Here is a 25,663-nt window from a genome sequence, read left to right on the forward strand (position 1 = left end):
ATAAAATGCACAATGAATCAGAAAATAGCTATTGTTGTCCAAACCTTAAATCACGAGTTAAATTGCTCCAGATCCGTTTACGGTACTATGAGTATTTCATCAGCTTCAGTGACTGCTGCAGAGAAATGCAACATGCAAGTACACCAACCAGTGGATAAAGGATATACACGGTAGGTGATCCAGTAGAGTAATTCAGGTCTTTAGTTAACTCTCACGGGTTTCAATAGAGTGGGCCACACATAGTCGCTTGTCACTTCTAAGATCTCGATTGAGACTGTGGTTGCCAAGGATCAGTAAACAAGGTCCATCATACCCCTATTCTGATATGTGAGGGTCCCAGAGGTGGGAGGGGCACCTGTTCAGCTTTTAGTATATCCACCAGGATATGGGAATACCACTTTATATATGAATATTTTACTATACACAACATGAAAACTAATTCCGGTTGTCGATGATTAGAATCTAAATGCCATGAGCAAGCTGAGGTGTAAAACCTTTTTCTAGAAACAATACACCTTTTATATGCACATAAACAGGATATAATCATTTAACTAGAACATTTCACAAATAAAGCTGATAGAACGATGCATATTTATCACAAACGGCTGATATTTATTAGTGGATGTCTCGCTCTCTATTTATGGGTGTGATTATGTCCCTAATAAGGTTTTAAGAACTGATATATCTATCATAGTGAGGCTGGTTTCACACCCACTCTTATGACTAGGACTGTTTTTCATGTAGTTGCTTTTAGCCAAAGTCAGAAGTGCATTAAAAAGGAATGGGGGATATAAAGGAAGGAATTACACTTGTCTTTCCATTTGGATCCACTTCTGGCAAGGAAAACCTGTGTGCGCAACCACACTTACACTTAGGCCTCTCTCACACAGCCATATGCTCATTGCGTATTACCCATGCAGTTTTTTTTGCACGTAATACACAGTAGCAATCTCACATACATTTTCATTATGCCGCTCACATGAGCCGCGCAAAAAAAATTGTGGCATGTTCTATCTTGACGCGTGTAATGTGCGTGTACGCTCCAAGATAGTGTATGGGGATTGATGACATGCGACAAGTACGCATTGTCATTGCTTACTTGCTGTATGCTCATGTGCGAGAGATACACACAGAGCACATCGGAAATGCTTGTGTGAGCCCAGCTTTTACAGTATTCTTGAATACTTTCAATGGTTAATGGGGATTTGGGGTAACTGCAGAGCAAAAAAATCTGCTACATAGATCATTATGAGTCTCCTTTTCCAGATCTAAAAAAGGCTTAGTCAAGATTACATAGCAACCTTTTATTTAAGGATGAAAAAAGACATATGTCCCTCTGGTTGATGCTATTATACTGCAATGTTGATCCAGAGGAAGGCAAAACGCCCCAGGAGGTAGAAGACAATTTTCTTCATTTTAGGGAAAAAACTCCTTCCCCACACTGGTCACATGATGCGAATTGCACTCAGTAGGGCTTCAGGGGGAATGGCAGAGAGCAGTGCTCTACATCAAGACAGGAACAGGGATAAGTATCTTAACTGTTCCTTTTAAATACTTGCTGTAGCTGCAATCAGCTGCAGACCTGTAGCTGAATCCAAGTCAAAAGCCACACAAGTGGTGCAGATCTTGACTCAGTTTATTATGTGGAAATGCTGCAGGCTTTGGTGCCGATCCACAGCATTTCCGCTACTAGTGAACATACCCTTAGCGAGTTCGCCATCACCATGTTTCATAGTCTTACTGCTTTTAAAGTAAAAAAAAATCCTTTTACATTAGAGTAAAAAGCTTCTTTTTTCTGTAAGGGTTCTACTGATTTCCAGGAGATAATTCCAATATTGCAGCTTAGCCCCCAGAGTAGCAGTGAGCTGCAATACCAGATACCGCCACTTTCTTAACTCATACAACCCATTTAACAGGGTAAGAAATTGAAAAAAAATCAGATTTGTCTAAAAGAAAAATGGTCTTTGTTGCCCATAGCAAACAATCACACAGCAGCTTGAATTTTCATAGAGCGGTATGAGGAATGAAAGCAGAGCTGTGACTGGTTGATATAGGCAACAAAGACCATTTCCCCTCTTAGACAATTTCATAAATCTGCCCCATTACCTGTAGTTTATAAAGAGTTTTGCCTTCTCCAGTATTTAAACATGTAGCGGATGTAGCATGAAGCCTGTGTCCTTTCTCATCCTCTTTCCAAATCCTGTGAAGGTTAGACCAGTTTGCAGAAGAAAGAGTTATGGTTCTCCAAGAACGTGATTACATCCTTATCAGAATACATTTACAACATAACTTTTTATATATGCCTCTTCTTCTTTTGCTAGGATATTGAATTTGATGAGTAGCTTCAACAGCCATTTCCCATTTCTCTGCCACTACCCTGATCTGCTCCTCTAAATTATAGAGAGGTCAGTGAGAGTGTCAGGACTAGATGACAGTCAAATGCAAACAATACATATTCTTCGCCCTCTCCTCGTAAATTTACTGTAAGTGAACCAAGCACTTGACTTTTTATCACCAGTACATCATTTTAATAGCCTTTCATAATATCAGCGTGTAGGGAAATTAAAAATGCCATGTAGGTAATGTACTTTTTAACACTTGATTCCAGTTATAGTAAAGAACAAAAGAGTCCTTACAGAAAACTAAACTGTATATTGGATTACACACTGTGGACGAAAAGATGACTTTTCAGAAATGTTTAATGTACCGTATAAATCAAATTCAGGCAATACAAATTCATTAGCATTTCCCAAATTAAAGGAGATGTCCCGAGGCAGCAAGTGGGTCTATACACTTCTGTATGGCCATAATAATGCACTTTGTAATGTACATTGTGCATTAATTATGAGCCATACAGAAGTTATAAAAAGTTTTATACTTACCTGCTCCGTTGCTAGCGTCCTCGTCTCCATGGAGCCGACTAATTTTTGGCCTCCGATGGCCAAATTAGCCGCGCTTGCGCAGTCCGGGTCTTCAGCAGTCTTCTATGGAGCCGCTCGTGCCAGAGAGCGGCTCCGTGTAGCTCCGCCCCGTCACGTGCCGATTCCAGCCAATCAGGAGGCTGGAATCGGCAGTGGACCGCACAGAAGAGCTGCGGTCCACGAAGGTAGAAGATCCCGGCGGCCATCTTCAGCAGGTGAGTATGAAGACGCCGGACCGCCGGGATTCAGGTAAGCGCTGTGCGGGTGGTTTTTTTAACCCCTGCATCGGGGTTGTCTCGCGCCGAACGGGGGGGGGGGGTTAAAAAAAAAAAAAACCCGTTTCGGCGCGGGACATCTCCTTTAATAATAATAAAAAATGTAAAAATAAAAACTAACATTGAGAGACAAAACTGTATAGAGAACATACAATGGGCTATTGTCTTGAGCAGTGCCAATGAAGAAAAGTGGTAATCTGCCATAGTTTACAAGAGTTCTATTAAGATGTACTGTATATACTATGGAGCTAGGTTTACATTACTCCTATAGATGGTATCCTTTACAGGAACAAGGGTTTGAATCCTTTATTAAATTACTTTAATCTTTTTACTTTAGTTTTTTCTGCCATTCTTCTCTACAGATCCTTTCAAAATCTGTCAAATTGTATGGGGCCGTCTGTGGCCAGCTATTTTCAGGTCTCTCCAAGGATGTTCAGTTGGGTTCCAGACAGGGCTCTGGCTGGGCCACTCAAGGACATTTACAGAATTGTCCCCAAGCCACTCCTGTGTTGTCTTTACTGTGTGCTTAGGATCATTATTTAGTTAGAAGGTGGACATTCTGCCCAGTCTGAGGTCCCTTGCACTTTTGATCAGGTTTTCATTAAGAATATCTCTGTACTTTGCTCCATTCAGCTTTCTATCAACCCTGACTAATCTTTCTGTTCCAGTAACTGAAAAACACCTCCACAGCATGATGTTGCCAACAGCGTGCTTCACTGTAGGGATGGTATTGGGCAGGGGATGAACAGTTCCTGGTTTGTTCTAGACATAAGGCTTAGAATTGAGGCCAAAGTGTTCAATTTTGGTTTCATTAGGCCAGAGAATCTAATTTCCACAGTCTGAGAGTCCTTTATGTGCATTTTGACAAACTCCAGGTGGCTTTCATGGGTGTGGTTTTTTTTCTAACTGAGGAGAGGCTTCTTTCTGGCCATTCGGACACAAAGCACAGATTAGTGCATGACTTGTAGTGATCGTTGAACTTCTGGAAGTTTAACCAATTTGCACACCGCTTCTTTGGAGCCCAATCAGAGTGACCATTGGGTTCTTGTCACCTCTCTTACCAAGGCTCTTCTTCCCTGATACTTAGTTTGGTGGGTTGGTCAGCTTTAGGAAGAATCCTGTTTTTTTCAAACGGCTATCCATTTAAGAATTATGCAGGCTGCAGTCTTGGGAACTTGCAGTGCAGCTGAATGGTTTTTGTAGCCTTCTCTGGATCTGTGCCTCCACACAATCCTGTCTCTGAGCTCTACAGGCTGTTTTTTCCTCTCATGGCTTGTTTTTGGCTCTGATATTTACTGTGAGACCTTAAATAATCAGGTGTGTGTCTTATAATTATGTCCAGGACTCCAATCAAGGTGTAGAAACATCTCAAAGATGATCAAGAGATAGGGGAGGCCCCCAGCGCTAAACTTCAAGTGCCATGTCAAAGGGTCTGAATACTTATGTCAATGCAAAAATGTTAGTTTTTTATTTTTAAAAAATGTGCCAAACTTGCTAACATCCATCTTTACTTTGTCATTATGGGGTTCTGATTGCAGTGATGGGGGAAAAACTTGGCTTTGCATATGGCCACAACATAACAATGTCTAAAAAAAAAAACAAAGGGTCGGAAGACTTTCTGAACTTTGTTCTATGTGTCAGTATGATTACGGTGATAACTCATTTTCAAAGTTTTTTCTATTTTTAAAAATTAAACCAAAGTTTTTCTTCAACAAAAATTGCTTTGTCGCTATATTCTGAGACCTGTAACTTTTTAAAAATGTCTTCATTGCTGTGTTAAGACTCATTTTTGCTGAACTGTTTTTATTACCATTTTGAGGTACATATATATTTTTGATCACTTTTTATTCACATTTTTGGGAGCTGGGATTCCAAAAAAACCCCCAAACAATTATTCTGGCATTCCGTCCATTTTTTCCCCTTTGTAACGGCATCCATCATGCGGGATACATGTTGTAATATTTAATGTGCAAGGCAATACCAAACATGTGGATTTTTTTTACTGGTTTAGCTTTTAATAGGGAAAAATGTTTTTTTTAACTTAATATTTTTTATTTTTTTTTACTCTTTGATCACTTGACCATTTGTACTATATACTGCTATACTTCAGTATTGCAGTATATAGCATTTTTGAAGTTGCTTGGGCAGAGCTTGATAGGCATCTATATGTGGAAGGCCTGGAAGCCTTTGGTAGGCTCCAAACTGCAATAGTAGCCAATCGGCACCCTCCTTTCAAGCTGCAAGAACTGCCGATGGTGTACCCCCTCCCTCTGATTGTTTAGAAGTCCAGTCAGCTTTGACCACGGCACCTAAGCTAACTGTGATCGCAGCAGCTATCGATAACAGTTGACAGCCAGTGGGTACAGAGCGGAACAGAACAGAAGGAAACAAAATCCCTGCGCTCTAGGTTAATGGATATCAATGAAAATGAAGTTAATTTACTTCGTAGAGGAGTCCAAGTGAATGGTGCAGAAATCCAATTTTTTCACACAGGAGAACCAGGACGAATGCAATCCCATAGACTTTAATGGAGTCAATGAAGGGTGTGCAGATACACAAGATGTGTAAAACACTGTGTAATTGCACAGGAAAAAAACATATGTGGAACTAATTAGCCATTTCAAATGGTGCATTTGTTTGTCACGTGCAAATGAACATGCCCTGCGGTCAGAAAAAGTAGTCTAATAAGCAGCTACTAGGGCTAAAAAGCCTTGTTCATAGTGCAAAAACATTGCACTAAGGCGTCCACAATGTCACTTACATGAATCCGACCTTAATGTGATGTTCTACAATTCAGTCGCAGTCAGATGAACGAAAGACTTGAGAATGATATAAGCCTTAAAGTGGTTGACAGGTTACAGGACAACATCCCTTTAATAGGGCTGTCTGCAGTAAAATAAAACCTAGCTGTACTTACCTCTGCCACTGGGATCCAGTGCTGCAGTGCCACCACTTGTTCTCCTGGCATCAGCACTCCTGCCATATCCTGAGCATCATGATGTCAAGAGTTTCAGAATGTGATGTTGCTACCTCTGGCTGCAGTGGTTACTTGACTTTCAATGACAGGTGCTGTCACAACAAACTCTGGGGCAACACCAGGGTTGCAGTGCTGGACCCCGGCAGGGAGATGAGACTTGTTGTTCCAGTACATCCCAGTGGCTTGATTAGGTGAAGATGTTGTGAAGCTAGACACCAAGTCAATACCTTGAACCCTTTGTCATTTTCATGAAACCATTATTGTGGAATACGGCTATCAAGGAGTCTACTTTGTGTACAACAATGTTCAGATGATACCCTGTGTTTAAAGTATCATCCACACGACTGCCTGGATCCAGTACATTGCCGAGAGCGTCATACTCTCTCTACTGGCTTAGATATTTTCCATACTGCATCTTTTCCCCAAGTAAGCAATCTGCATGCACTGAGGTGATCCACACGCTGCGCACTGTAAAGAAAAAGTGATTAATCAAACATGACTACCTTCCTCCCTAAGTTCATGATCCAGTTTTGATGCTTACATGACCACTGTAAGCCCTTTTGGTGATAGACAGAGGCAAACTTAGGCACTCTGAAACGGAGCCCCATACACAACAAGCTACGATGCAGTGTGTTCTGCCTCTCTTTTGTATCATAGCCAGCATTAATTTTTTTTCAGCAATTAGTGCTACAGTAGATCTTCTGTAGGATCAGACCAGATAGGGTCCATGTATATCAGCAAGTCTTTGATGCCCATGGACCTGTCAAGGGTTTACTAGTTGTCCTTTGGTTTACTATTGGCAGGTACTCACCACCACATCCCGTGAAAACCTCAAGACCTTCCGTTATAGAGATGCACAGACCCAGCCACAATCGTTTTAGAGATGCACAGACCAAGCCACAAGTTGGCCCTGGCTAAAGCCAGCTTCTTACAATTTTTCTGCTCCAAGCACATCAACTCTACAAATGGACTGTTCAGTTGCAGCCTAATATATTCCAAAGCATGACTGATGTCAGTGGCATGAGGTAATGGTATTCACTGCACCTCTCAGTAGTTTTAACATTATGGCGAATTGGTGCAATTAAGGTGATTTAACAGCTGGGGAGGCAAAATCCTCAAAGATAACCTGTATGCCCATCAGCAAATAGATAACGTTACTGAAAAATACAGGCTTGAAATACTACACTTTTATTAAATCATTCATATGTAAATTTGGCACTTCTGGTGACATCTTAAAGACTTCACAAACACACTTTTCAGAATTATAAAAAAAAACGCCATTCATTTTAAGTTTTTTTAAAGTTTTTTTTAACAAGTGTTTTTGGTGGCATTTTTTGATTAGCTAAGATGGTTAAAGGCATTTTTTCTAGTATTTTTCAAATTATATAGAGAAGCCTTTTGGAAAAATGGACATACCCAACACATGCTGCATTATGTTTTTTTCCCCAAACACCACGGCATGTGAAACCAGCCTGAGGGTTTATTCACACAACCGTATTTATGCAGGCATTCTGGCGCATAAAAAAAAAAACAGACCCGTAAACCGTGACCATGCAAAGCATTGGATTGCAATAGGTTCGTTCAGATGAACAATTTTTTGCCATGTAAAAAAAAAACTGTGCCTGGAAAAATAGGACCTACGCAACCATTTTTGGTCGCCTGTTTTATACATTATGTGAAAAGATAGGTCTTGACCAAACTTTTGACGAGATACGCACCAAGCTCCCATAAACTTCAGTTGCAGCTGGAAAGAAAAGGAGTGGGAGGGAAATATCTGGCGTACCACACTGGAAAAGATGACAGCTGGCGCTAATTAAGCATTTTTGGTCATTCGAGCATTTTATAGCGATCGTTAGTTTCCATCGCTTCTGTGTATTTTTTTTTTTACAAAAATTGGGACTTGATAGTCAAATCTTCATTCATGCGATAATACGATACGTAGAGGCTAACGTAAAAATACATACAGTTGTGTGACAGAGGCCTAAGACTGACAGTTTTGGTGTCGTTTTTTCAGTCAAATATATGAATGGCTACCGCCCCCCACCCCAAAAAAGAGGTTTCTGGCTTAAGGTAAAAAATCTGCATTAAAAGCCCCCCTTGCAATCTGCTACAAAAATGCATGCGTTTAAACATATTTAACTTCATGTTTACATCTATTCACATGGCTATATTTTTCATGGGCAATTTTTATTATAATTTTTGTTTTTTAAACGCAGCATTTTTACATTTGAATGATTTCCTATCAGGCAAATACGGATCAGTATTGTCCCAGTACAAAAGAAAACCAATGACAGTAAACATTGAGGCAAATGGTTGCAATGTCAACTGTAAGACATCTGTGACCTGGATCCATATTACAGATGTGTACAATATTATTGTCTGAAAGCCGCTTAAGGGTGCTGTTTTTTTACCAAAAAAAAATGCTTTTGGGACAGTTCATTGTTTTTTTTCCCAAGCCAAACTCAAGATAATTCAAAAGACGTGGGAAATATAAAGGAGGAACGTATACTTCTTGTTGCATCCACTTCTGACTTTTCTATTTAAAAGAAAAAAAGAAAAAAAAAAAAGCCTGCATCTTAAACTGCAGTGGGGTTTTCCCAGAAAATGATATGTGAAACCACACTTGAAGGGGATGGGGGCTTTATACAATCGTTTTTATGGTAAAGTGGTTAGAGATTGACACAGTTGATAAGATTGAAAACAGATAGGCCCATTAACAGTGCCATCTTAACGCATGGGCCTGCTGGGCGCCCCACACTAATCTATGTATGTTAACATTTCAATGCACTTTGTATCATATGATTCTGTTGTGTGGCAGAATATGAACTTGGCTCCAATCTGTCTATGCCATGTGTGAAGTCTTTAATTTTGTCCCATTGTGTTTCACTTTCAAATTACCCATAATTCCTATTGCAAATTATCAATAATTTCTATTACAAAAAGAGATTTTCCCGCCAAATAGATATGTGAATCATCTTGTGAAGCGTAGTACATTGTCTCATTACTTTCTAGTGTAAAGTAGCCTGGTACCATAAACAAAGAAACGTCTACAGCGCAAGAGGAAAATGGACCCTAGAGACTTAGACTTTCGGTTCTCTGGTCTAAATTGTGGGTTACTAACCCGCTTGTCCTTCTGAGTTTTCTCGACGTCGTCACGTGCCTGCTGCATCCACATTTTTATTCCTGAGAGTTCTTGTCGTAGGTACACCAGTACACTGCTGTGCCCAGGGGCCCATAATGCTGTTAAGACGGCACTGCCCATTAAGTCCTAAATATAATCATACTAGTAAATATTAGGACATTATAGTAGCAGTGTTTCTGGTGACACATCAGACTCACAAGAGCTTGATTACCACACAAGACAAACACAGATTGGCTCCTCCCACAATAGTGACATCACCACAGGTCCTTCTGCCCACCCGATCTCTGTGGTGGAGGTAGATCAGTGTGTTGTGTCAGGACTACCGAGTTGTGTCTTCTGAGATAATAAGGGCTTAGTTGTATTCTCATTTTTTTATTTTTCCTCTCCCCTTCTAAGAGCCCTAACTGTGTTGTTCTTCTGTCGGTCAGACTCTGTTTTATATATGTTGTAGGACCTTCGATGGAGTCACCAAGGAGCGGAGCGATGACATCACCAAGAGTGGAACATAAGAATCACTCGCACACATACATACAGACAAGTGGTCATTAGTAGTTTGAATATGTTGATACATAAATATGTCTGTAGTAAGAAGAGGGGGCAAATGAAAGGGAGTAAAGGTTTGACTGTATCTTCATCTTATTGGGGTGGTCTGGACACAGAAGGGCTTCTCAATAGAAACATCAGGTGGTGCTATTCTGACATTAATCCTGGAAAATCTGGGGATAAAACATTTTTTTAATGTGAAAATGCAAAAAGCGTTTTTAATAGAGATGAGCGAACGTACTCGGTAAGGCCGATTTCGCAATCGAGCACCGCAATTTTCGAGTACTTCACTACTCGGGTGAAAAGATTCGGGGGTCGCCAGGGGGGGGGGGGGCGGGGCGGGGCGTGGTGGAGCAGGGGATAGCAGCGCGGAACAGGTGGGAGCTCTCTCTTTCCCTCCCCCCACTCCCCTCTGCAACCCCCCGCTCACCCACAGCGCACCCGAGTACTTTTCACCCGAGTAGTGAAGTACTCGAAAATCGCGGTGCTCGATTGCAAAAATCGGCCTTACCGAGTACGTTCGCTCATCTCTAGTTTTTAATTATAGGTTGGACTTGACTATAAACAATATTTTTTGTGGAAAAACTCCTTTAATTCTGCATGAGAGTTGTAAACATAACACAGTAGGATTTATATTTAGAGGAACTGATCAATGAAAGCCCCAAAACAACTGCTTCAAATGGTTGAAAAACTTTATATGACTAATGATATAAAGAGGCAAAGATACAGACACTTACACTGGGTAATCTTCATTATCAAGAATCCAGAATTAACCTTCTAACACTGAGAAGATTATATTGGGGAATGTTCTTAATGATTAAAGGAATGGCTACATGCTATATTCATAACACTTAAAACAGCAGTAGCACAAAATGGCATCTAGTTGTAAATTGAATTTCATTTGTGTAGAGGGCATAAAACTGTAAGGGACATAACTCAGTTTTGGACCATTTATCCTAATACCATCAATAAACTATCCAGGAGGCAGTTATTGATTTTGAAGAAAAGATAACAGTATTTTAGTAAGTAAGAACCACAAAATATAATGGAAGAGCTAGAAATGGCAAAGGAGCAGGGCCATAAAATAACCACAAAGACAGGCAATAAAGCTTAGCTGTCCTTACCAGAAATGTCAAGAGCAATGTAACACCAGGAAACAAACATTCCCGCACGGTCCTACAGCAGAGGATGCTTTTATGTATTTTTTATAAAATTAGAAGGCAATGACATCAGTAGTTCTTACTAGAATGTTTTCCTTTGTTTACAGCAATGACTTAACCCCCCAAGGATGTGACCATTTTGGGGGATTTTCACCTGTACTTTTCAAAAGCCATAACTTTTTATTTGTCTGTCAACACAGTTATGGGAGTTTTTTTTATTTTTTGCAGAGTCAGCTGTAGGTTTTATTGGCGATTGGTACTATTTTGGGGTACATAGAGTATATTCTATAGGTGTTATTAATTTAAATTTGTAGACAGGGCTGTGTGAATAAGCAGTTCTGCCACATTTTTTTTTTCTTTTTTACGGTTTTCACTATGTGGTATGAAGGACAATTAGGCTTTAAAATTTGTTTTGGGGGCGGTGGGGCATTATGGCGGTGTTCACAATATGGTAAAAATTAGATATTAATTCTATGGGTCAGTATTAGAGATGAGCGAACGTACTCGGTCAGGGCGATTTTGCAATCGAGCGCCGCGATTTTCGAGTACTTCACTACTCGGGTGAAAAGTACTTGGGTGCGCTGGGGGAGGCGTGGCGGAGCGGGGGGTAGCAGCGGGGAACAGGGGGGAGCCCTCTCTCCCTCTCCCCCCCACTCCCCGCTGCAACCCCCCACTCACCCACAGTGCCCCCAAATACTTTTCACCCAAGTATCTAGACTGTTAGATGCCCACGATATGAGCTAGATTCATACTCATGCTGCAGACCAATGAGGTACATGAATTTTATCGATCATTAAGGGGTTAAAAAAGCTGCTAGAATTGCTGCGCCTGAAAACCAGATGGTTTCTATCCAAGTAAAGCATTTGACCATTACATCCATCTCAGTTATCAATAGTAGTAATAGTAAAAAACAGCAGGGCATTCTCAAAAATTAAAATTTTTGACATGCACAACATTAGAACACAGTCCTAACACAGGGATGTTGTTTCAGCAGTTTGTGGGGAGGTGAAAAATGAAGCACTTAATCCGGATGTTCAATATCAGGTCTTATTCGCAAATGCTTCAGATCAAAAGATAATGGTTTTCTTATCTTAACCACGTACATTTTTCTATAATAAAATTTTATAAATTATAAGATTGTTTGAAACTTATATTTTATTGGTCAGACAAGTATATAGATGATAAAAAAAGGTTTTTGAATTCTTTAAATAAAAAAAAAAGGGGGCGGGGGGTTGGCATCATGGTAGCCAGTAGAGTAAAGTGTGATTGTTCTCATTGAGAGAAACCAAGTAATCTTGTAGGTATGATACCTTGTAGTGGCTTACAAATAAATTTCTGAATTTCTATGAAGAGGGATGTCCTCTTCCCAATCATTGTTTTTTTTGTGTTTTTTTAAACTTCATAAAAATTCAGAAATTGATTTGTAAGAATGTTGCTATCCAATAGGTGGTGCTGCGGAGATATTGTTCCATCTTCTTGTATGTGCAGGTTGAAGGAGAGATAATACACAACATAAAACTGTCACATTCCTGAGCTCAGTGGACTGATTAAGTATTTATCTCTCAGCTCAGGTTATCTGGTGTTTTAAATGTTGAGCGCAAATCAGTCTCAAATTTCTGTGTGTGAACATTTGTATTTAGATCAACAGGGGTGTCCCTCTCTGCACTTGTATATTATATATGTGCCCCATCCAAACCAGTTTCATTTAGCCTGTTGAAGACCCTAAAGCTTGCTGAATCATGTATTTTTGTTAGCCATTAAAAGGTATCATATCTACAAGATTACTTGGTTTCTCTTACTGAGAACAATCACACCACTTTACTTCTTTTAAACATCGGAGAGGTTTATTTTTTATTTAGGAACATTTCCTGGAGCTGGCTACATTAGGACACAAACTTCTTTTCTGTACAATCAGCATGCCAGCGTGTGAGTGCTTTATGGCAGTTGAAATGAAAGGGTGTCAACTGACTGAAATATCTCAGAGAAGCGACATACTGAACAGAGCTGCATAGTGTATAGTGCTGTGACCCTAGCTTATTTAGTCCACCAACAGTGCAATAGACCTGCTGCTAACTTGTCCACCTTTTAACGAGAGATGATTTTTCTCATCTTCTACTTGTATATACCACAAAGCTGACTACGGAGCTGCAGAAAACAGGAAATATAAAATTATTCAGACTGTTTTAGTGGCTAGTGTTTCAGAAAAATGTTAATAAAATACACAGCAAAAAATAAAAAAAAGGTAAAAACTTATATAAAACCTGATTTAAATAGGTCATTGACTGATAATTAGAGATGAGCGAGCATACTCGTCTGAGCTTGATGCTCGTTCGAGTATTAGGGTGCTCGAGATGCTCGTTACTCGAGACGAGCACCACGCGGTACTCGTTTCGATTAAACGAGCACTGACCATTGAATTCAATGGAGGCGGCAATACAGCCGGCTCCATCGAAAGCAATGGGCTGCCGGCGATTGCGGGATGAATTGTCGGGAAGGGCTTAAATATATAAGCCCTTCCCTGCAATTCATCCAGAAATGTGTAAAAAAAAAAAAATTATATATATATAATAGGAGTTCAGCGCGGCCGGTCTGCAGTGGGTGTGAAGGGGGTGTGAGTCAGACCTGCCCCTGATTGGCTCAGCGCTGAGCCAATCAGAGGCAGGTCTCACTCACACCCATTCATGAATTCACTATTGTGGCTTAATAGTGGGACCTGGGAACTTGAGATGCAGCCCAACAGGTAGCCCCTCGCCTGCCCTATCCGTTTCTGTGTCGTTCCCATCACTTTCTTGAATTTCCCAGGTTTTCACAAATGAAAACCTTAGCGAGCATCGGCGATATACAAAAATGCTTGAGTCGCCCATTGACTTCAATGGGGTTCTTTACTCGAAACGAACCCTCGAGCATCACTGAAAGTTCGACTCGAGTAACGAGCACCCGAGCATTTTGGTGCTCGCTCATCTCTACTGATAATACATCCACTTTGATTTCTGTGGAACACTTTGCAAATGTTTATTTGCATAGAGAAATATGAACCATGTCTACACCTGCAGATATCTGCTTGTTAGCACTTAAGACCGTTGCTTCATATGCCGGTCTTATAATGATCCCCATCACCACATGAGTATAATACATGAAGAGGTGCAGGCCTCACCATTTAATAGATGCCTCTCAGCTTCTCTGTGAACCTAGGAATTGGAGTAGATTTCTGGTATATTTTACACAAGTTTTTGGCATAAACTATACATAAATGTGTCGGTCTGGGTGGCCACGCTGCTGTTTTTGAGAAAGGGGTATAGCACAGCATAACTGTTAAAAATTCACAACCTGGGCTTAGGCCGTCTGCAGACGCCCGGCCGGATCCGGCAGCGAAAATTCTCGCCGCAAGATCCGACCCGAGCGCCTGCAGAGAGCAGCACGTACTCACCCGCGCCCCGCAGGTCCAGATCTTTCATGTGTCGGCTGGCGGGCAGCCGATGCATGCGCAGACCGGAGCCGGGTGAGTGACATTTCTGTGCGGGGCTCTGCGAGCCCCGCACAGAAATAGAACATGCTGCGGCTTGTTTGCCGCGCGAGATTTCATGCGGCCAAATCACAGCAGTCTGCCTAGGATTGCGTTTGCTAACGCAATCCTATGGCAGCTTCCAAGGGTGGAAAAAATGCCCACAATGAACAAAAAGAGACTGTCACCATGTTTTTGCAGCCCTCACTGAGAGCACTATAAGGGCTCTTTCAGATGAGCGCTATTTATAGGAACCCATAGGTTCCCATAGAAGCGTTCTCATGGACGATTGTTAGACGCGCTGAATCAGCGCACCTAGCAAAAGATAGGACATGCGACATGCAAACTCGCATGTCGGCTCTGAGGTTAGTGCAAAGATAGGACATGTCCTATCTTTGCTGTGTGCTTCCCATAGGCTCCTACAGAACAGGAGCCTTAAAAGCAGGCACTTGGGATTGTGTGAAGTAGCCCGTTCACCGATCCTTTCAGCACTATCTTAGCAGCGCTCGCCTGAAGTAGGCCTAATGTAGCGCCTGTCACACTCATTGCAGTGATAGGTCTGCTGTGTGGATCTGTGCAGCAATTTGGAGAGACTTGCAATTTATTATCAGCAGCCAAACACAGAACTAGCCCCACCTACTCTGCCCTCCAGCCAATGATTGGCAGCTCTCTGTGCACAGAAATAGGCAAACAGTAATCGGTGGCTGGAGGGCAGGGAGAATGGAGCTAGCCTGCAGCTCATGAATATCTAGGCCTACTTTAAGTAGTCCTCTATGCATATGTTGCTGCTAATAAAGTGCACGTTTCTCCAAAACTAATACAGAAATTAACCCAGCAGACATATCATTGTAATCAGTGCACCTGCCACTACACTGTTCTGCAAGAGTGCAAAAAGATGGTGACAGAGTCACCTTAATGCCTATGTCACACGAACGAATGTGCACGTGCAATACGCAGTGAATAGAACCCATTGATTTTAATGGGTTTGTTCACATAAGCATATTTTGCGCATGCTTTTATTTGTGCAACAAAAAAACGCAGCATGCTCTATTTTCCTGTGCCGTCTATGCACACCAAGTGTGGACTACGTCTGTACTACTGCAGAGATTATTTGCCTAAAAACTAATAAAAGTTCAGTGAAATTAATCATTAAATAAACTAAATACTGTCATTAAAAGAAAAATAATAAAAAGCACAATTCAAAAAATGGCATTGCTAGTGAGAAAAAAGAAGCAAATAAAAAGCTAAATTAAATGTCACAAGTTTTGTGTGTTAACGATTAGTTGGAGCACCAGCATTGCATGTGGCTGAAATTTTCTTGACCCTGCACAGCCTGTTTACAGACTGATTCTTGACACCCTCATCTGACCCCTTTCATCAAAACCTTCTTTACGTCCACAGCATCCCCATCCGTCGAATGTTTTTCTTCACGACACCATTCTCTGTATACTTTCAACATCACGGAATGAGAAAAGCCCACAAGGTTAGCAGTTTTTTAAATACTGGCCTCAGCTAGTCTACTATATAATCAAACCTGGTATGAAGTTGCATAGATCAGATTAGTGCAGTCACCTTCTGTGCATGCACAGTAAATATACAGCAACAAAACTGGTTATGGTCTGTATCCAATTCAGTTTGCCGTTAACGGTTTGGCCAGACTCAACATTTATTCTGCTGAATCAAAAAACAGAATACGATCATATGTAACTGCAACAGATTTAAATGTAGCTCTAGTGAATGCGGCAGATGCTACTGTAATTTGTTTTAGATGGCCACTGGTACAGCAGAAAGCGCAGATTTAGTGCTTACATAGAACTATTTAACCAAATACTATTTCCCAGTTTACATATAAAAAGACAAGTGCTGCAAAATATAAATTTGGAAAATATAGAAAATATATATATCTATAGTTTATTAGGAAACAGGGCTTAAAAGTAGAGATGAGGGCTCGGAGGTTAATAGGCGAGTGTCCAGTACTACAAACATTGTACAGCTGCAGTTTATTAAATAAAAGAGGCATCAGAAACACCATTTAAACAGAAAAGAATTAACGTCAACTTGAACGCACATTTTAAAAATGGCGCGTTTGGTGTGAAAGAAAAACAGGAACATTGGAGGAGTTTAGAAAACGTAGTGTCCCTTCTATTGCCAAGTTGTTTGGGAATCGTCTGGTTATCTCTTCATATTAAACCGCATTCAGACGCTCTTACACCAATTGCAGTTGGTGGAGGTGCTCTACCCACCTCTGCCAAGCATGCTCTGTGCAGGGAGAAAAGACAAAAAGGAAAAGAGTTAAATCCATCCTAATAATTTTCTGAAATATTTCCTAAATGTATTTCACTGCGTATTACGTGTGAACGGAGTCAATGAAAGTACATAGGTGCATAAAAAAAGAACGGAGCGTGTTCTATTTTACCACGTATTGTGCACAGTAGAGCGCTATTGTTCTGTATGGGCACGTAATAATTACATTGAGCAGCATTTATACACAAAGCCGCTAAGAGACATAGCACAAAATTTTTAAAAAGCCCGACTGCGATTGATAGAGTGTATGAGATATGGTGGCATGAGCAGTGCACTGCACTACGCAGCAATAGCCTGCTCACCACTGTCTCATGCAGCGTTTTACGCATACGCTTGTGTGAGCCGGCCCTTACACAGGATCCTAGAGGCTTATTAGTAGTGCTGGAGCATGGCAGGAAAACAAAAAATAACGCTCTCACAAATCAGAACATACATAGTTCATGGACTACAAAAACTCTAGACAGTTTAGATTTTTAACCTTCTCAGTGTGTAATAGATTCTAATATTTACAGCAGATTACCCAATATGTTCTTCAAAGTGTGTCTGAAACAAGACAAAGCAGCATCTACAGGGAGATAGTACGGATTTAAAAAGGACTGAACAAAACTCAAAGTATGAAAAACGAACCCAAAACTGATCCTCCAATGTTCCAAAGCCAAGTCCGAATATCAAATCAGTGAGGTCTACAACTCCTGCCAGTCCTCATGTCACGTTATGGAGCTTATCATACTAGAAATTCTGGTCTAATTGATTCATTTTAGATAGAAAATCGTATGACCTTTGAAGTGATTATGTATATTACAGGAATGAATGCCTTGGTTTACACTGGATGATACCATATAGTAACAGGGTTTTCATCTTTGTTTCTTTGAGAAAAACCAACAGTAATGAATGTAAGCATGCCTAGGATAAGTATATAGCCATCCTAACATAAAATAACACAGGGCAATTCCGAAAGAATGTTGCAGAAGTAAGGCGGATTTATTCCTATGTCATGACATACAACAGCCAGAATGACATGAAAAGATAGAATAATCTCCAAGTTTTTAATGCATCTTACAGATGTTCAATGTAGGAATTTTCCTCTTTGCGTCATTCTCTTTTAATCACCCCGTATAAGGGCAAACTAGATAAAAGATTAATGGCAGAAAAAAGTCTGTAAGTTTTAATAGTCAACAAACTTTTATTGAATTTATGAACACAAATATTTGTATTTAAAAGTTTTGGGAGTAACTGAAATCATCTCTGTATTGAACAAACAGAGCAGAGACCGGTTACAAAATAATACAGTATTTATCAGTATCTAGTAGAGGATTGCATAATACAAATTTAATGAGACACTTAATGAAAAAAATAATGGATGTCCAAAGCATGGCGCTGACTGTTGATATAGTTCGTAAGAAAAGGGGAAGGGAAATAATTCCAGACAGTAACATATGAGATGAGAGATCACTGCTGGAGTCCAACACAGACCCACCACCAATAATGGGGCAGTGGGGCTAATGGAAGGCTTTGCACATTATGAGGAGAGGACGGTTATAATCTATTCAGTTACCACTTGAAACATTGTCTGCTTTTCTGCCTGCAGTAGTTACTTCTTCAGTTTACTTATTATAGAAGATTATATTCTTAAATTGAATAAAGTAAAATTCCCCTTAAAAGGGTTGTCCTAGTTATGTAAACTGCATGTAAAGAAGTATATGCTGAAAAATAACAAAGCAGCTCAAACTTTCCTCTCCCAGAAATTCCCCCTGATTACATACTTACAGGTTGCAATCAGCTTGTGACGCCGCGTTGTCACCGGCTGCAGCAGACTGTTTACTAGATGGTTCAGGCTAACTGTGGCCTATAAACATTATGTCACCAGGGAAACCCGGAATCACCCATGAGGGATGAGTGGGTAATGGAGAAATAAAAGTATGAGCTTCTTTGTTATTTTTACCATGGTTAACTCCTCTGCATGACGAGTTTACATAAGTCTGGGTCAGAAACCCCGCAGCGAAATCCGACCCTGTGCCCGGCAGGTGACCCGTGCGTACCTGTCCAGATTCTTGTTACCTGTGCTGGGGACGTGCCGGCCAGCGGACATGTGCAATAAAGATAATGCTGCGCCGTCACTAGACGATGAAGTGGACTCCGCGGCCTTTCTGCAATGATGATTGCAAAAAAGCCGCAGGTCAGACGGTTTCATTGACTTCAATGGAGGCCGTCTGCACTGAATCCGGCTCGAAATAGGGCATGCTCCTAAATTCTTATAATTAGCAATATATAAAGGCCCATTTAGACCCGACGAGTCTCGCTCAAGAATTGCTCAAAGCCGTCTTTTGAGCAAGAATCTTTGGGTCTAACTGCACTGACATTGTGCAGTTTTTGTTAACGAATCACTGATCGTGGTCTTTCAGCATGCTAAAAGACAACGATCAGTCTTATCAGGAGTTCACAGTGGGATACAGCTGATACTATTGTTTCAGTTGTATCCCGCTCCCTGAACACAGCCAGGGTATGAAGAATACAGCGCTCCAGCTGTGTTCTTCATACTCCGCACAAAGCGCACAGCTGTATACCAGCTGAGAGCTCCATGAATAGCCACAGTATGAATACAGCAGCCCAGCGGTGTTCTGCATACCCCGCTTGGAGCGCTCAGCTGTATAACAGCTGAGCGCTGCTAGAAGAGAACAGGTGGATGCAGAAGACAAGCAGCCCCGCTTGTCTTCTGCATACCCCGCTCGGAGCGCAAAGTGATCACTCAAAACTTGTGTGGTTACCTTGCTAAATGCACACAATGATTATTGCTCAAAAGTCGCTCAAAATACATCTTTTGAACGATAATCGTTGTGTCTAAACCAGGCATAATGCTCAAACTTCAAGAGAGAACCTGCATACAATCCAGCTATAGGTCACCAATCATCCATAGACTCTTGTTCTGCATGCAGGGTTTGCACAGAGGGACACAATTGCTAAACATACTATATAGACAAGGTGCTCATTTTCTTATTTTCGTAGGCAAATGGAAATTCTGAGAAGACGGAGAGGACGAATTAAAAGAATGTAGTCTTTCATGTTCTGCGTTTTATGTCTCCCTTTTTTGAAGCTCACTTTCAGTACCTTAGCATGCACTGTTGGCGTTCCCTCTTTTCTGGAAATGCACATCCTATCATCAGTACTATGAGCTCAGAGTGCTATCAAGCTGTACTGTTAAAAACCCCAAAAACATTAAATGTCACTTTGCAGTCTGATACGTGCTGCTGTCTTCCTGAAAACATTATCACTTCAAACACATCAGTTAGGAGCAACCAGACACTGCTGTGTCACACAGAGCAAAGCCAGGATACATGTCTCTGCGGCTGCTATCTGCAGTACATGGCCTTCTGAGCCACCGAACAGCAGGATGGCTGATTACTTCTACAATCTCTTCCTTGCCCATTTCTGTGTCTGGCAATGAATAAAACAGTGTAAATGCCTATAATCTAGATCTGCAGTCATTTACGATTCCAGCATTTGTAAAACAGTCTATTTACATTCTTTATGGCATTCTTTAAGCAAGCATACACATTATGCATATTCAGAGATTAATCGTGGAAACAAACAAGTAAATCCAACTAAACTAAACAAAGCTTTAAGATGGAAATCCCAAAGATCAAAGAATACTCACGAATCTAATAGTTTATATACTGCTAAGCATAACAGGGGGCGCTTAATTCTGATGGTCGAGCTCCAGCACTGAAAAAGGTGTTTTTCCATATACTCACGGTGGCTTAGATATAGCATCTCACCTGTTTGGCGCTCTTGACGCACTGTAGGTATTGGCTTGCCAACGCAGAGCAGCTCAAGGTCTGTTGTGGGTTCTGCTGATAGCACTGGAGAATTTGTGCCTGCAGATCAGCACAGACTGCGTGCGACTCGTATCTCCTGGTGAAGGCAAAAAACAGATGCAATGTTAAGAGGCATTAATTAGTGAAACACCTTTTGGTCCAAATCAAATTTTATGTTCTGTAAATAGAAGTGAAAATCTACCTTTAAAGCCACATTAAATTTCTTTTTGCTATACAGAACATTCTGTGCCAAGGTAACCCCATACTATTGTATGCCCTTATGGAGGAGGGGAGAATTAGAAATCCACTGTTTTTCTTATCATCTTGCAATAGGGTTAAAGATTGGGTATTGTATGCTCAGAAAATGGCATCAGTTTTTCTTCTGGGGCTGTAATCCACTTGCTTTATGGAGACCATCATTAAAGGGGTTGTCCCGCGCCGAAACGGGTTTTTTTTTTTTTCAATAGCCCCCCCGTTCGGCGCGAGACAAACCCGATGCAGGGGTTAAAAAAGAAAACCGGATAGTGCTTACCTGAATCCCCGCGCTCCGGTGACTTCTTACTTACCTGGTGAAGATGGCCGCCGGGATCTTCACCCTCGGTGGACCGCAGGGCTTCTGTGCGATCCATTGCCGATTCCAGCCTCCTGATTGGCTGGAATCGGCACGTGATGGGGCAGAGCTACGAGGAGCCGCTCTCCGGCACGAGCGGCCCCATTCAGAAAAGAAGAAGACCGGACTGCGCAAGCGCGTCTAATCCGGCGATTAGACGCTGAAAATTAGACGACACCATGGAGACGAGGACGCTAGCAACGGAACAGGTAAGTGAATAACTTCTGTATGGCTCATAATTAATGCACGATGTACATTACAAAGTGCATTAATATGGCCATACAGAAGTGTATAACCCCACTTGCTTTCGCGGGACAACCCCTTTAAGCACACACCTGCTGTACTGGTTATACGGACGATGCAGGAGAGAAGGGTATATCTTCAATATGGCCAACTGCAGGGAGCTTTTTTTAAAATTAAATGAAGAGGTAAATTACTACAGGATTTGCAAGACTGAATATTTATTTTCTACAGGCTTCATGTAATTAATAGAATTAATATGCAATACATGAGACATTCCCCTCAAATGACGGTGACCGACGTTTTCTTAGTAGTGGTTGCAGACACCCAGAATTCTATCACTGAACACTATGGATATACAGGGGATTTGGAGCTCTGTAAATCTTTACACCTACATGAAGATATGCACTATTATTCAATTAGTCTGCACAGAATTTTGAATCTTTTTAGACTCAAGATAAGTGTTCAAGGGTGGACATTCACCTCCAGTAATGGATACATAAAAAAGGTTTCACTTACTAAAAGGTGGTGTTCAAATACACATTCACTTCTGAGCATCACTTCAATATTTATATTATACATAACTGGGGAATTTATTAAGGCCGATACAAGGGAAAAGTGGAGCAGTTGCCCGTAAGAGACCAATCACAATGAGCTTGTGATAAACGATTGCATGCTTAGTAGGTATTTAGTTTTATTACCCTCCAGGCCTGTATCACAAATGTACGGGGTTGGCGGGTGAGCCTTAATGCAAAGTGCCACACATTTATGGGGCAGGGGTCAGCGTACAGTTGCTGAGAAGTGAAGATACAAAAAGACTGGTGAAATGGGGTAACTTTTCCGCAGTTATGTGGATGGATGACTAAAATTTCCTTTACTGGATTAAATTAAAAGCCAGCATATAAAATGTGTTTCGAGGCATTAAATCCCCTTCATCAGCTGAACTGGGGTGAACGGTCAATGTTGCAGGGTGAGCCGGGTGCCAAGGAGAGGCTAAACGGCGCTTTGCCGAAGATGCACAGGCTGAGGAATTTGTTGGGCATTATATTGGCTGATACAATCTTCATTTTACCTAATCCCACAATCCACTGGTAGTGTTTGAGTAAAAAGAAAAAAAAAAAACCACCACCACCACCCAACATATATTTGGTTATGGGCCTTATGGCTAAAATGGTTAAATCAACCAGAGTTGGAGCCCACATATTTTCATCGTGAACTGTATATTCAGTGTAGCTGTAAACTGCAGGGGTGCTTTCCAAAAATTGGGATACTCCAAGAACTACCCATCATTGCAACTGAAATCTGGAATAAGATGACTGACCTTGCTACCTGTCAATCACAAATTAAGAAGGCAACTTTTTTATTTTAGTTTGGTGCATGAATTGATAAATAAGATTATTAAATATTCTGGTGTCTGTTCTAGATAGACAATTAACACTTGTAAAGGAAAAAGACCGGCTTTTATTAAATCCTCAAGGTAACAAAGTTCTAGATGCCATCCATGTAAGACTAGCAACACAACAGCATTATCATATAGAATGCCAGGGGTGATGTTAGCTTAGATCCACACGTATCAACACCCCTGACATGTAATAAATCAAATGAGCTTTCTCATTCCACAGTCAATACCCATTTGAGTCCCTTGACATCCTGTCTACTTATGACTAGTGCTCATTGTATTTTCACATGCTCCCATATCCATTTCCTATCTCTTTAAGCACTCAAACGTGATATTGATGAGCAGCAACAAAAATGGCTCCAGCAGAGCCAAGGAATATTCCTGGATTAGCATACAAGGGAAAAGTGGTGGCCCTTTATTGATTCATGGTATTTGTTATGCTGCTTAATGCACAGCTTTTCCGTTTGGGAAAACCTTAATAGAGATTACTGTCAGACATCATACAGCCATAAACCATAAGGCAAGAAACCCCTTCATGTATACACAAACGTACGGCAAGCTTCATTAGGTTCTGTTCGCATCTGCATTCGGGTTTCCATTTTAAAGGATCCGTCTACAATCCAATAAATGGATTCTTAAACGGATGCCAAACTGCAGCAAATGAAAACTGGGTTTTTGTTTTTCTGGCAGATTAGTTAGATGGATCCATCCGCACATGGAAGCATTTGCCTCCATTTGCCTAGTTTGGCATCTGTTGGAACAGATCTGTTTTTTAGTGCAATTTTGCAGTTTGCACCTGTTCTTCAATTACGACAATGTAAAAAAGAAATGGAAGGTCACATGGTCACGTTTCCAACAGAAAAAAAATAGAGCAGCTCAATACGCTATTGTTTCCATGAAAGAAAGTGGACACCCAATGGAATGGTCATGAACAGATACTACCTGGGATCCCTAAAAACCCCACTGAAATCAATGGGAAATTAAAAAAGAAGCTTTGCATTTTTCTAGCCCTATGACTAAAGTATAAAAGAAACTTTTGTTCTTTTATACTTTACTCTGACTTTACCCGGCCTTTATATAAGGAGCAGGGCATTGCTTGATCTGCAGCTCTCCAGGTAACTGGATATTGGGGAAACCTCGGAAAAAGATACCATTAGATACCCGCATGGATTCAAGGTGCCAGCGAGTCACCAATAGGTGGCACGCTAAGCACCGGGTGAATTAAATTTTCATCATTTCTATTCTTGAATATCTATAGTCGGTGTGCAAGGCGCTCTCCTTGATATGTGTTTTTCTAGCCCTATGATGGAACAGAAGACTAGAAACCCCGACTGCAGATGTGAATAGAGCTTCAGCACTGTAGATCCATCATAAGTGGATATGATAAGCTCTTTACAACGGTCTAACACAATTTTCATAGCCATTCCAATAGTTTCAAAAAATCTGAAGGTGGTTACTTATGATCCGATTACAAGACTATCTAAAAAAGAAAAAAGTCCTACCGTATGTAAGTTATTATGGAATGAGTTACACTTTTGTACCTCTATATGATTCTTACAGGGGTCTCTTAAGTGGATTTCTCTTAGGCTTTGGTCACATCAACATTAGATATTCAATTCAGAGCCTCTTACACAGATCCAATCCCAAAATGCCGGTGGGCATAATAGAAGCTGGGGTAGGAAAGATTTGAGAATCACATCTATTAGATATTTATACCAAGAACCCTTCATGATATGTGCCACAGGGTATATAATAAAAGTGCCTGCATCAAACAATTTTTATATTCTTTATGCCACCCGAGTCAAATGGCACAAGTAACACCGATACAGTAATTTCAGCAAACAAAGAAGCTATAAAATGGTACCACAACTGAGCATTTCATTGAGTCAAGGCTGCAACAATCAAAGGCAACTCACACTATTATAGTGATAGAAGGAAGAGCAGGAAACCAAGCAGTCCCTCCATCAACGTCTTCGGATACTTGACTAGAGTAAACGCACATGGGGATTCAAAGGGACAGGCAAATTTTCATTGATGGCCTGAGGTATGCTTTAAGAGGATGTTGTCTGCATCAGATAATACATTTAATCATCTGATATCAAAGATTTAAAGAACTGTGAGAATTTGAGGACCTAGGTAAAGGTTTAACAAGTATAACTGCTGGACATGGTCTGGAAAAAATAGTATTAAAAGACGGTTATGACTTCGCAATGTGCAATAGCTGAAGGCTACTGACCTATATCTACAGTATAAAGGACCCTTAAATGTCACACTTAAAGTACTTTTTCAAGATTGCATGTTTGCATTTTTATTTACTGCTACACTCCAAAGCATTTTCTTTTGATTGGCAATAAGCAATAGGAACTGATCCAACAACGTCCTATTATTACAAGCTTCATTGGCAGGAAGCTCTAATTTCTCCTCCATTACAAGTCTGAACGTGGAATAAATGAGGTAACTCGGGATTAATGGTTTCTATGTTGTGACCCTGCATACAACTCATCCTACAAACTGTCAACTGATCCAACCGCTTAAGCTATTAGCAACCATGGATAATTTCCAGTGCTGTCATATGAAGGATAATTATATTTCTGGAAGGTGGAAGCATATTAGAAACTTAATTTATTGACAAAGATCAAGCTTAACACCAATTTCTCCATTAACAGAATATAATTTTAAGAATAAGACAAATCAAGATCAAAGTTTTTATTTTTATAGTGAATTATACCACATTTCCACATAAAAGTCACTTTCCATAAAAGACAAAATTTAGTATTG

General features: G+C 40.7%; 1 protein-coding gene across 1 annotated transcript in view; it reads right to left on the minus strand.

Annotated features, from left to right (window-relative positions):
• Positions 1–16,393: 16,393 nt before the first annotated feature.
• CHCHD3 (coiled-coil-helix-coiled-coil-helix domain containing 3) overlaps positions 16,394–25,663 on the minus strand; it is a 146,055-nt gene continuing 136,785 nt past the window's right edge. The window contains exons 7-8 of the mRNA XM_066592135.1: positions 20,598–20,733; positions 16,394–16,779 (exon numbers count right to left, since the gene is read on the minus strand). Of these exons, the coding sequence (XP_066448232.1) occupies positions 16,756–16,779; positions 20,598–20,733 (160 nt within the window). The 3' untranslated portion in view covers positions 16,394–16,755. The remainder of the gene's footprint in view (positions 16,780–20,597; positions 20,734–25,663) is intronic.

The sequence above is a fragment of the Eleutherodactylus coqui genome, chromosome 2, assembly GCF_035609145.1.
Source record: "Eleutherodactylus coqui strain aEleCoq1 chromosome 2, aEleCoq1.hap1, whole genome shotgun sequence".
Lineage (NCBI taxonomy): Eukaryota > Metazoa > Chordata > Amphibia > Anura > Eleutherodactylidae > Eleutherodactylus > Eleutherodactylus coqui.